The sequence below is a fragment of the Herpailurus yagouaroundi genome, unplaced genomic scaffold, assembly GCF_014898765.1.
Source record: "Herpailurus yagouaroundi ecotype Mexico unplaced genomic scaffold, PumYag 159, whole genome shotgun sequence".
In the NCBI taxonomy this organism is placed as follows: domain Eukaryota; kingdom Metazoa; phylum Chordata; class Mammalia; order Carnivora; family Felidae; genus Herpailurus; species Herpailurus yagouaroundi.
Genome location: NW_024412400.1, coordinates 34052836 through 34064300, shown reverse-complemented (window position 1 = coordinate 34064300; position 11465 = coordinate 34052836). Strand labels below are relative to the sequence as shown.

Genomic DNA, 11465 nt, shown 5'->3' with positions numbered 1-11465 from the left:
CTTGGTAGAGTATTTCTTTTCTCAGAGTCTGGAAGGCTCAAGGCAGAAGGAATGGGGGCAGGGGGTGGGGTTGGAGGAGAGAAGCCTCCTGAGACTGGCTAAAACATCAGCCCACACTGAGGATGGAACTCCTTGGCAGAGACCTGGGCCTGGCTTCCTACAATGGAAGCAAACCAGTGGATGCAGGATGAGCGCTAGGGCAGGCTCTGCCCCGTGAAATAAAGACAGAGCTTCCTTCCTACCTAAGGACTGGCTCTGGCCCTCCACTCAGTGAAAGGGCTGACTGCTCAGCAGAGCCAAGGCCAGGAGCCAAGGGCTGCAGAGACAGCAGGAAAGGTGGCTAGATAGGCCAAGACATGGCCCTTGAGGCTTCTCTGCCCAGGAAGCAGGAGAAATCTGCAAAGGAGCAGGACTGGGGCAGCACCAGCCCCTATCCCAGGTGGCAAGGTGTCGGGACCTCTCCCCATCGGCTCTCCATCAGAATCTGGGGTCAGACCCCCATTTCCCAGGTCTCACTTCCATGCTTGCCCTGTGGCAAGGGAATTCCCTCCCCTGCCAACCACCTCACCACCCTCCCTCCACCAAGCTCTAGGGTAGATGTCCTTGGCTTTCTGTTTCTAGGGAGCCCAAGAGATAGGAGATGCTTCTCTATGTTTTAGAGATGGGGAAAAGAAGTAGCGTGCAGTAAGTAAAGAGCACCTGGGCATCCCTGCAGAGAGAGCACAGCTGGTCATCCGCCAAGCTCGGGACCTGAGTCCAGTGGGCGGTGGCAGTAGAAATGTGGCTGAGGAGAGGATGGAAGGAGTAGACACAGCACTGGGGAGGTCCCGGTGGCTGGGAGCGGCCACCTGTAGAGGGTCTGCTTGCTTTCAGGAGGCAAGAAGAGGGGTTCCCAGCTTGCTGCAGATGCCCCTGTAGGGTAGCTGTAACTCCCACAGGGCACCGGCCCCTGCTCTGAAATACAGTCACTTCCCGGCCTCTTACTCACCAAGAATCATAGGTTCCAAAAGCCAGTACACAGTATCTTCTAATGTTTCCTAATGTTCTAGACATTTGGAAAACAGACTCCTTTTTAGAAGTTGCCATGATTTTTTTCTTGGCTTTTATTAGCATGTGTTAAAATCATATTATCCAAACACTACCAGAAGAACATGTATTGTTCTGCATAAAGTGCTTAAGGAAAAAAAAATGCAACTTATTAAACTGGACATTCTTTTCTAGTTCATAAATTTTGGGTTACAATCAGGGCACAAAAGGAGAAACAGAGTGCAGTATTAGAGAGAGCGAGAAGCTTAGTGAAGGACTCGGGTGGAGACACAGACCACGCCCCATTCCTCCCACTTTCTTGCCGACTGAACACTGCACCTGCATAAAGCAGCAAACAGCTTTAATAAATACATTTTTCCTTCATTTAAATCAGAAAAGTTAATTATAGTAAAGCACTTTTTCTCTGACCATCTGTTTATAGCCACAGGCAAGATTTATCCACAGAGTTTAAGTGTGAAAGTGTTAGTTCATTGGGCTTTCAGCTTTCTAATGCTATCTGGGTTCAAGATTGTCTCAGCAATTCGTTATTGGTTTCTTTATATTTACCAACTCTATAGTGTTTCGTGTTACAAATGCCAACCAAGGACATTTTCTCAGTACTAGAAATGTCAACGAGTGGACCTATATAAGGCTTTATTCCCAATAAACTCGATTTTCTTTAAACTGGCGTTCTCACATTAACACTCTGTTGGCCGCACAAAACCCAAGTCCCTGCTGTGACAGATTTTTAAATCGGTGGTGTTCTGAAAAAAATAACAACTTGGCAATCTCTGTGTTTGAATCTTGGGTGGTCATGTTGAGAACAGGAAAAATTGCATTAAATACACTTAAAAACATTCATTTGCAATCGAACATATTTAAATCCTCCAAGGAAGGTGCAGGTTGGTGATGGGGTGGCTGCGGTGTGAGCAGCCCCATCAGGAGTGGCTGGGAGGCTTGGGGTTCTGTCAGTGGCACACACTCATGACAAGCGGCTGGGTCACAGACCTCGCTTCCGGGCCACAATGCCTCTGAACTTCTTTTAGCAAAGGGAAAAGGAAGGCTGGTTGTTCCTCCAAACAGTCAAGAGCAACCTCTGTTGAGTTCACCTTGAAGCTGGAGCCAGGTGCCAAACTAAAGGCTGCAGCAGGGCGAAGTAGCACTCGCTGTCAGAGAATCCATCTTCCACCCGCTGGGGAGAGTGCCTTTCCCTCGCTCAAACTTCAGTGCTTTGGGCTTCACGCAGGACAAAATCTCAGCCACATCTCTTACTCAAATTTTGATCTCATTTTACAAAAGCACACTGAATAGCAGTCCTGAGTGACTAGTAGAATTAGCTGAGTATAGCTAAGAGAAAAACAGCTTTCTAAGCTATCCTGTTCTTTGCTTCTTTCTACAGGTGAGTCTGTACAGCATTCTTTAGTTTCACAGTGATATATGCTGTTTCAGGAAGCACAAGGTGATCAGACTTTGTTTCCAGGAAGTGATGACCTACTTTAGTTTGAGCATAAGGTTCCACGACTGGCTCTATATCCTGCCAGATACCGCTACACCGATGACAGGATTTAGGGCAGTCGAGAGGCTCTTGGTGCCCAGTTCCTGCCAAGTGTAGCATGCCAGAGTCAGGGCTGGGCTTTCACTATCAGTAGCTTATTTCCCCCTGATGGTTCAAAAATCCTATTGTGAATTTGTTGCCTCACTCCACTCCACCCTGTCCATCTGACTTGGAAGCCTGAGAGCTTATTGAATTAGGCTGAAAAGAGGCTCTGTACCTGCTGATATTGACGGCAGTAAGATGCTAGCTTACTATTTTGCACAGCACCATATATCATGCCTGTTATTCAGGCCAACTACAGCCAACCTTTTTTCTTTTTTTGTTTTCTGTTTTTTTTTTTTTTTTTTTGTTTGTTTTGTTTTTTATAAAGAAAATCTATGTAAGTTGAGGTTCAGAAATGCATATATTTTTTACTTACAAATATTCATCTGACCAAAATTCAACATAACCTTTATGGAACACTTAACAATTGTTTTGTTTTTAAAATAACATTTCATTCAAACTGTATATAATTCAGTAAAGTTTTTTATACAGCAAGCAATGCTTAAACCCTGGAAAATCTGTAGAAAAGAGATTTTCACACAAAATAAGAAAAGAAAAATTTGAGGTATCCCTCACACACACACATCCATTCATTCTGACCCACGTGCACACACACGCACACACACCTATGTGTGCAGAGACACATTCATCCTCACTCACAAAGTGGCTGCAGCATAGGCAAAAAATTGTAGGTCCAAAGGAAAATGATTGATTGTTCTAACAAAGAGTCCAGGTAGCTCAGAAAACAAAACAAAACAAAACACAATAGTCCTCTGAGGAAATTACTACCTCGAAACAATGTTCTCAAGATGAATTTGAGATCTAAGCCTACCAAATTGCTTTTGCAAAACAGCTCCCTGCAGTCCAAGGTGACTTGTGCAAATAGAAGGAATCAAATGAGGCTAGTTCCTGTACTTCCTTTAACAAGGATGTGGGATGCTCGCAGGTGCCCAGGGTGCTCCGGTCACGCCAGGTACTGCTGCAGTGCCGTCTTTGCCCTGAAATCACAAAGTTCCTGTTAGCCATCATCTGAGAAGTGGAATGAAGGCAAAAGCCCTGTGGCTCAAAGATGGTAACGTGGAGTCTAAAAAGGTAGATCCCCAAAGGGAAGCAGGGTGAGCCCAGCTGGGCGACTACCACACGGGGCAGAGATGTGCGGTCAGTGGGTAACTTCAGTCCCAGGCTGGCTGCATTCCTCTTCCTGAGGTTCTCTTAGAAAGGGCTGCTCTTGTCATTACACCTGTTGCAGCTCAGGGGCATTTTACACTTTTCCTTGGTCACTGGCATTTAGGTGGGACGTATCTGGAATTCTTTACTTTCTCCTATTGCCATGCAGGTTTTATCTAGTGCTCCAGGACACTGTGGGGGTACACTTAGGGTTCTGGGAAGCTAGGAGGAAAACTGACCCAGGGAAAGATATTCAGGGGCTGATTAGAAGGTGCCTGGGGGGGCCTAGAGCTCATGACCCAATGCTGACTCATGGTTTCAAATGCCTTCAAATTGAGGAAGGAGGTTACAGTTTCATCTCATTCTTTTTTTCATGCCTGCTGGTATAGACCGGTGTGGGATGGCTGGAAAGAAGGCAGCGAGTTGGAGAGGAAGAGACACGATGTGGGCGGTGGCCTCACCCATCCTGATCCTTGTTAAAGTGTCTTCCTTTGAGCTAGGACTGAGGTAGGCCTCCTTTACTACTGCAATCATGAACTTGGTAAAGTTTCTCAAGAGGCTACAATTGTGGGAATTACAAAGTCAGGTTTTAGCAATGGTCTCCCCCTTCTAAGTTATGGAAAGAAATGGCTAAAATGTTTAGTTACAATTAGCTGATGAAATTAAGCCAAGGTAGACTGGGCATGCAGTAAGCTCGACACAAATGGAGTGTCTGGTTAAGTAATGGGACCTGTAGTTTTTAAAGTGGAAACTAAGGGATGTTCTTACAATTATCTAAGACTCTATAAATATAGTAACTGCAAACAGTCCAGTCCATCAAAATGGGAAGCCCTGTATACACGGTCTCCAAGTTATGAAATAGTTGGGTTCTACAAAGTCATTTTCCTACAGAAACAAGTTGATGAATGATGCCACAAGCCGCCCTTTAATGACCATCCACCTCACCTCACAATCCCAAGGCCCTTTGAGCCTGAGGTGGAAAGGGCTCGCCGACAATAGCTCCTCATCTCTAAGTGTTTGAAAGTCAAAGGATCACAAAGCCTTAAAGATAGAAGGACACTGAGAGATGTCTGTGCCATGGTGGGAATGTTCACATGAGGATTTTGACTAAAATTAGAACTGCCAATTCAGACTCCTTCTGAATCTTTCTCGGGGGCTGTCTATGTTTGTTATATTAGACCTTAGTGCGTACCTTATCATCTTTCTGCTGTCTCTTAATATCTAACAAGTCTTTCACAGATGTTTTAGAGGCAAGATCATGGTTCCTTAGATGGACTAGGTAAGGTAGCCCAGACCTTGATTTTTTTTTTTTCTTAGACCTTGATTCTTTCAATGGGGTTTAAAAACTGCTGAAAACTTACGTGCCATACATATATGGGAAACAGCATCAGACTGGTCTAAACAATGTAGGCCAGGGCCAAAACCTATTGTACAGCCTGCTGGTGAGGCCTCTTTTAATGTTTCAGGTCATCCCAGAAACGATTTTAAGCAGAATTATTTTTGTTTCTAAACAAACCTGAGAAAAGAAAGCCAGGGAACGATCTGACCCTCAGCCAGGACAGACGGGCTGATAGCCTATCATCTGAGTCAGCAGCCATACTACTGCTGTGGAGGTGGGGGCAAGGGTGCTGGTCCTTAAAGTACCGCTCAAATCAAGGCTTCAACGGGTGCCTAACTTTGACTCGCCTTTGATGTGATACTCACCGAGCAGCAGCCTTGAGCTGCAGTTATTTGGGGATTTGTCTACTTTGACTCACAGGATGGCAAACTTCAGGGAGGCAGGAGCCCCATCTGCTCTGTGTGCTCTAGAGTCTGGCACAGCCATTCACTTGAGGAGCAATTAGCAAGTGCCTTTTCCCTCGAGTGGAACAGACGAGCAAGCTGACAGCCACGACAGTGTGGTATATCCTATGGGTGTTATGGGAGGTCCTGGCAGACGGGGTCCCCTGACAAAGCATAGGGTGCAGAATGGATCAGGCAAGACCTTTTGGAGGAGGGGACAACCTGATATGAGTTTTCAAGGATAAATGGCCACTGTTAGGGCATTCTCTTCCCTTGCTTTCAGGATACCTTCTGTGCCTGGGTCTCTGTCTGCCTCACTGGTTGTTCCTTCATTTCCTTTGCTGGATCTTTTTCTTTTCCCCTAACTGTTCGAGGGCCCCACAGCATGGTTCTTATAGCCCTCCTACTGTCTTCCTCTCAGTCTCCTTAGGTGACTTCATTCAGCTTCAGTGCTTTATATACCATCCTAGTTTTTATCCTCAGCCCCATTACCTACCTATGTATTATTAGATAATCCACCACTATCTAATTGCATCCAAAGTCTGGCATGTCCAAACAAGAATCCTCAATTCTCCTTACCCCAACCCAAATTTCTCTTGTATTCCTCATTATCTTGGTAAATGGCAACGCCCTATTCTGTTGTTCAGGCTAAAACTCTAGGCATTTTCCTTTCCTCTCTTTAACATCTTACATTAAATCCATGAGCAAATCCTGTTGTCTCTATCTTTAGATTAAATCCTGAATCTGACCACTTCTCAATACTTCTACCACTGCCACCCTCATCTCATCTCTTACCTACATGACAATAGCCTTGAACTGTTCTCCCTTCCCTGCTTGCCCAGGTGATTCTCTACGCAGCCACCAGAGTAATCTTGCACAAATTCAAGTCAGGTAAGGTCTCTTCTGCTCAAAACCCTCCAATGACTTTCTATCAAACTCTGATTAAAATCCAAAGTCCCTACGATGGCCTATAAGGCTTTTTGCTTGCTCCCTGCTGCCTCCCAGAGTCCACTTGTTACCAGTCCAGCCCTCATTTATTTATCTGCAGTCCCACTGGTCTCCCTGTTGTTTCTTGAACATGTCAACCTCATTCCTGCCTCACAGCCTTGCACTCACTGTCCCCTCCGTTAGAATACTATGCTTCTGAACATCTGCCTGGCAGACTATTTCATCCAGATCTTTGATCAAATGTCACATCCTCAGAGAGGACCTTACTGGCCCATCTATAGGAAAAGAAACTTTTTTATACTTCATTCCTTCACCTTGCTGTTTTTCTCATAGTACCTCTCACTACCTGCTATCATATTACATATTCATTTGTTTGTGGTGTCTTCTGTACTAGAATGTTAAGTTCCACAAAGGCAAGGACTTCATCAATTTTATTCACCATTATTATCTCCAAGGCCTAAAACAGTACCCAGTAGAGGTTACTATTGAAAAAAATTCTCTGCCAAAGGAATGGGGAATTAGGCGGAGATTGGACTGGGTAGCAAATCGGATGGAACAGAATGTGTAAATGCATGAAGATGTGATACTGTGACAGGGAAGGTGTGGCTGGAGTACAGGGCAGGGGGAGCACAGAGAATGAGAAAGGCAGAGTTAGGCCATGGAGCACTTGTGAGCCACGTCCAAGAGGGTGGAGAATGAACATGAGCGGCAGAGTGTATACAGCTAGGGAGAACATTTGCGGCTATTTTGACGTTACACAGATCTCTGATTATGATTCTTGCTTCTCTGAGTATATTGCGAGGACAGCAAACCCTCAGTGGACACTGCTGTATTCCCAGCAGCCAGGCCAGGCTGACACAAGGCAGGGGCTCAATGAGGTTTTGAGGTAATGGATGTTTTTATTATTGGCCTTCCTTTCTATTTTAATGTCAAGAGAATGACATTAAAGAGATTTCTGGATCCTCTCCAGATATCCACTAAGATGGCCCAGGCTCATGTTAACTCCCAATAAGATGAGAATCTTTAAAAAATTTGCTGATTATTAATTTATCTTACTCAAAATTCCTACAGTGGCTCACAGTTAATGAAGGGAATTCAAGAATCTAAAAGATTTTAAGTTTGGCCATGTGAATTACTAAGCAAGCCAGACCCTTTCATAAAAGAATCCAACATACCCCAAAGCAAGGCCCTTTTATTTTGATACTCACTTGTCACAAAGGTTTGAATCTGGTGACTGACTCAGTTTGTGTAGAATATCTACGATGCCCATGTCTCGTAATTTATCCTGGCGTTCTTGTGAACCTAAGAGATTAAAGCTAACAGGTTACTGGGAACACGACCCAGGCATCTGCTTTCCTTGATGTACAATCAACAATCTAGAGCCTTACCAGGGTCCTTTACTCCCCATCCTTCCATACCCCTGGTCCCCAGTGAAGTTGGATCCCCTCATGCTTGGATGCTCAAAAACTGGTCTCCCTGCTCCTTGACCCTCCTTCCTATGTCCATCCTGGATTCTGCTGATCAAGTAATGTCTCCAAGGACTATAGCATCAAGGTCAGATTCTTCAGCCTGGCACAAGGCCCTCTGCCATCGGGCCCCGTCTTCGTCTCTTTCTGGACATGTAAAGCCAGGCTCTTCCTAGTTCAAACAGGTCTTGTTTTCCCCCTTCTAATCTCTTTCACCCTGCTCTGACCTCCCAACACTTCCTGCAGTCTCCTGGTTAGCATGTGGCAGTTCCAACTTCGTACTGCACTGTCCTCCCTTTCAACTAGACTAGGACCTCCTTGAGGGCAGTTTTGTTTCCCTGGTGCTTGGTGTCTAGGCCTACATGTTGAATTCAATTTCTCTTCCTCCCACTTTGTTCTAGACACGGCTGCTGAGTAGAATACTCCTCCTGGAGTCTTTCCTCCCCATCAAGAGCCTGCAGTGACTCACTCATTCACTGACGTCCTCTATACCCAGTGAAGCAGAATCTCTTGGTGTATAGCCCAGAAATCTGCGTTTTAAAAAGTTCCCCAGGTGATTCTTATGCAGCCAACAGCATTGAGACTCACTGTTCTTCCACATCTGTCTGCCACCTTGGCTTGACATTGGAATCACCTGGAGAATTAAAATACTTATGCCTATCATCTGCCCCCCCCCCCATTAAATTGGTCTGGTGCAAAAATCCTCAGGTGACTCTAATACGCAGTCAAGGTGGAGAACCTCCAATCCACAGAGTCCACTTTCCAGACTGGCTGCTTCAGCAGTCGTGTATTTCTCCTTTCTCACCAATGCACCCACTTCTCCATTAAGCTTATCTGCCTGGGGTCCTTACATGTGCCTCCTCTGCACACAATCAAAGACCCATCTGCCCACCTCTCATCTTCTTCAAGTACCTCCCACCAACCTCCTCCTCAGCCTTCTCAAGGGCATGGACCCCACTCATTTCTCTAGGGCTCCTCCACCCCCATCCTCTGTAATCTGCTACAGCGTTGACTCCAAGGTAGGGGGGCTCAGTGTCAGCTGTCCAGCTGACTCAGGCTAGTCCCATCGATTCTCATGCCAAGGTGACTCCGCTGGGTACTTGGAACCCACTGAATGAGGCCTGCACCTAGGATCTCAGGGGCATCTGCTGCTTTCCCTCCCGTAATTTTCTTCAGAACAAATCTCACCAATCTCTTACCTTCCTCTTCATTCCATATGAGGTTTGATATACAAAACATAGCAGCAAGCTGCAGTTTGACATGTGAATGACCCTATTTGATGCAGAAAAAGAAAAAAACAACATGGAGGTAATCTTACTCGATGTACTTTTTTGTAACATACCACAGTCAATTCCAATAGGCTAAAAGTGTGAATTTGGGCTCTCAAACTCCAGTGGGTGAATGGGTTGGGCTTAAGACAACAGAGAATGGTAGGAAATCTGGTAAACTGGGGAGTGAAGACGACTTGCCAAGAGACATTCACATTCAGATTTTAGAAACCCTCTGGTAAGCCAAACAAAACACCTCCAGGGCTCTATGGGTAGTTTACAATTTATCACTCTGTTTTTATCTACACTAGGAAACTTTCAGGTCTCCAGTGGTCAACAAATTGGATGAATGTGCCTTTTGTATTTGGCTACTGATGATCTAATTCAAATTACTTTTTTTTGTTTTAAGGTTTATTTTTGAGAGAGAAAGAGAGCATGAGCAGGGGAGGAGCAGAGAGAGAGGGAAGGAGAGAGAATCCCAAGTAGGCTCCACACTATCGGTGTGGGGCCGGATGTGGGGCATGAACTCACCAACTGTGAGATCATGGCCTGAGCCAAAATAAAGAGTTGGACACTCAATCACCTAAGCCACCCAGGTGCCCCAAATACTCTTATTCCTAAGAGTACTACTCTTACTCTTAAAAGTAAATTACTCTTATTTGTGGGGTGATGTCCCACAATACTTGATTGAGTCTTTACTTGCTTCATCTAATGTTTCTACTATTAAGGAGCTTCCTCATCTTCTGAAACACAATTCTTATTTTTCTTTATGTACTCAAAGTATAACCACTTTTGTTAAAGTTGGATCATTTACCCATATAGACTGCTTTCTCCTACGTGACAGAGGCCCCAATAGTAACACAATCATTACAGATGATTTTCCTATTGATCAATTAAGAAAAAAGTCCCCAGTACATTTAAATAAAATGCATATCTGGAAAATACCAGTGGCATAATATACTCAACAGTTTTTGAAGGCAGAGAGATTTATCTCATCATGCAGGACTGTATCTCAACAATGCAGAGACAGGAAGTTGATGTGGCTTTCTTCACTACAATTCTATGGCTGGTGATTCTTTTCCCTTTTTACCTGTCCAGACTTTTAAATTGTACTCTCTCTCTTTTTTTTAATGTTTGTTTTTGAGAAAGAGAGACAGATCATGAATGGGGGAGGGGCAGAGAGAGAGAGGAAGACACAGAACCTGAAGCAGGCTCCAGTGTCTGAGCTGTCAGAACATAGCCCAGCACAGAGCTCGAACTCACAAATTGTAAGATCATGATTTGAACTGAAGTCTGACACTTAACTGACTAAGCCACCCAGGCACCCCATACCTGCCAAGACTTTTAAAGAGATACCCAGTTCAGGTTCCACAAAGACAAAACATAATAAAACTTATCATCTGCTCCCACCTGAATGGGTATTTGTTGAATAAATGAAATGATATACTGTACAAAAATACATGTTTACGATGTATAAGTTCATTCATTCAATACATATTTCTTGAGGAAACAAATTGTGATGGAGGAAACTACAGGGTGAAGGGGTGGGAATCTAATTTAGGTGGAGAGCACAGAAGAGATCTCTTTGAAGGAGGCAAGATTTTTGTTTTAAATGTTTATTTTGAGAGGAGAAAGCACAGGTGCGTGTTGAGTGGAGGAGGGGCAGAGAAAGGGGGAGAGAGAATCCCAAGTAGGCTCTGAGCTGGGCTCAGTCCCATGAATTGTGAGATCATGACCCGAGCGGAAATCAAGAGTCCAATGCTCAGCTGACTGAGCCACCCAGGCACCCTACAGGAGGCAACGTTTAAGCAGAGACTTAAGGGATAGAAAGGTACAAGTTGTGCCAAGAGCAAGGGCCTACGGGCACCAAGAGGAAGGAAAAGTTCCTGAAAAGGTCTGAGGTAAGAAGGAGCTACCGAGCTTGTGCATACTGAGAAGGCAAAGTGGGGCAACTTTCAGAGAAGTGGGCGTGGCTAAATTGTGGGCCCTTGTAGGCCAGAGAAAGGACTTCAGATTTCACTGAGTTGGGAGGAAGCTCCAGAAGGATTTAAGCAGTGGATGGTGAAGATCTGACCTGGGCTGAAGGGACTGGAGTGACTGGGCAGAGGTGTCCAGGAGGCTATTATAGTCAATCAGGCGTGAGATGCTATGGCTTGGTCCAGAGTGAGGGCAGTGGTGATAGAAAGAAGCAAAAAGAATCCAATTCTGCTT

At 44.9% G+C, this 11465-nt stretch overlaps 1 protein-coding gene across 3 annotated transcripts in view; it reads right to left on the bottom strand.

The window, feature by feature from the left end:
- Positions 1 to 1085: 1085 nt before the first annotated feature.
- Positions 1086 to 11465, bottom strand: part of ARMC8 (armadillo repeat containing 8) — a 108112-nt gene continuing 97732 nt past the window's right edge. For all 3 annotated transcript variants that reach the window (XM_040480282.1, XM_040480284.1, XM_040480283.1), the window contains 3 exons: positions 9186 to 9258; positions 7729 to 7822; positions 1086 to 3621 (listed from right to left, as the gene is read on the bottom strand). In XM_040480282.1, the coding sequence (XP_040336216.1) occupies positions 3588 to 3621; positions 7729 to 7822; positions 9186 to 9258 (201 nt within the window). In that variant the 3' untranslated portion in view covers positions 1086 to 3587. The remainder of the gene's footprint in view (positions 3622 to 7728; positions 7823 to 9185; positions 9259 to 11465) is intronic.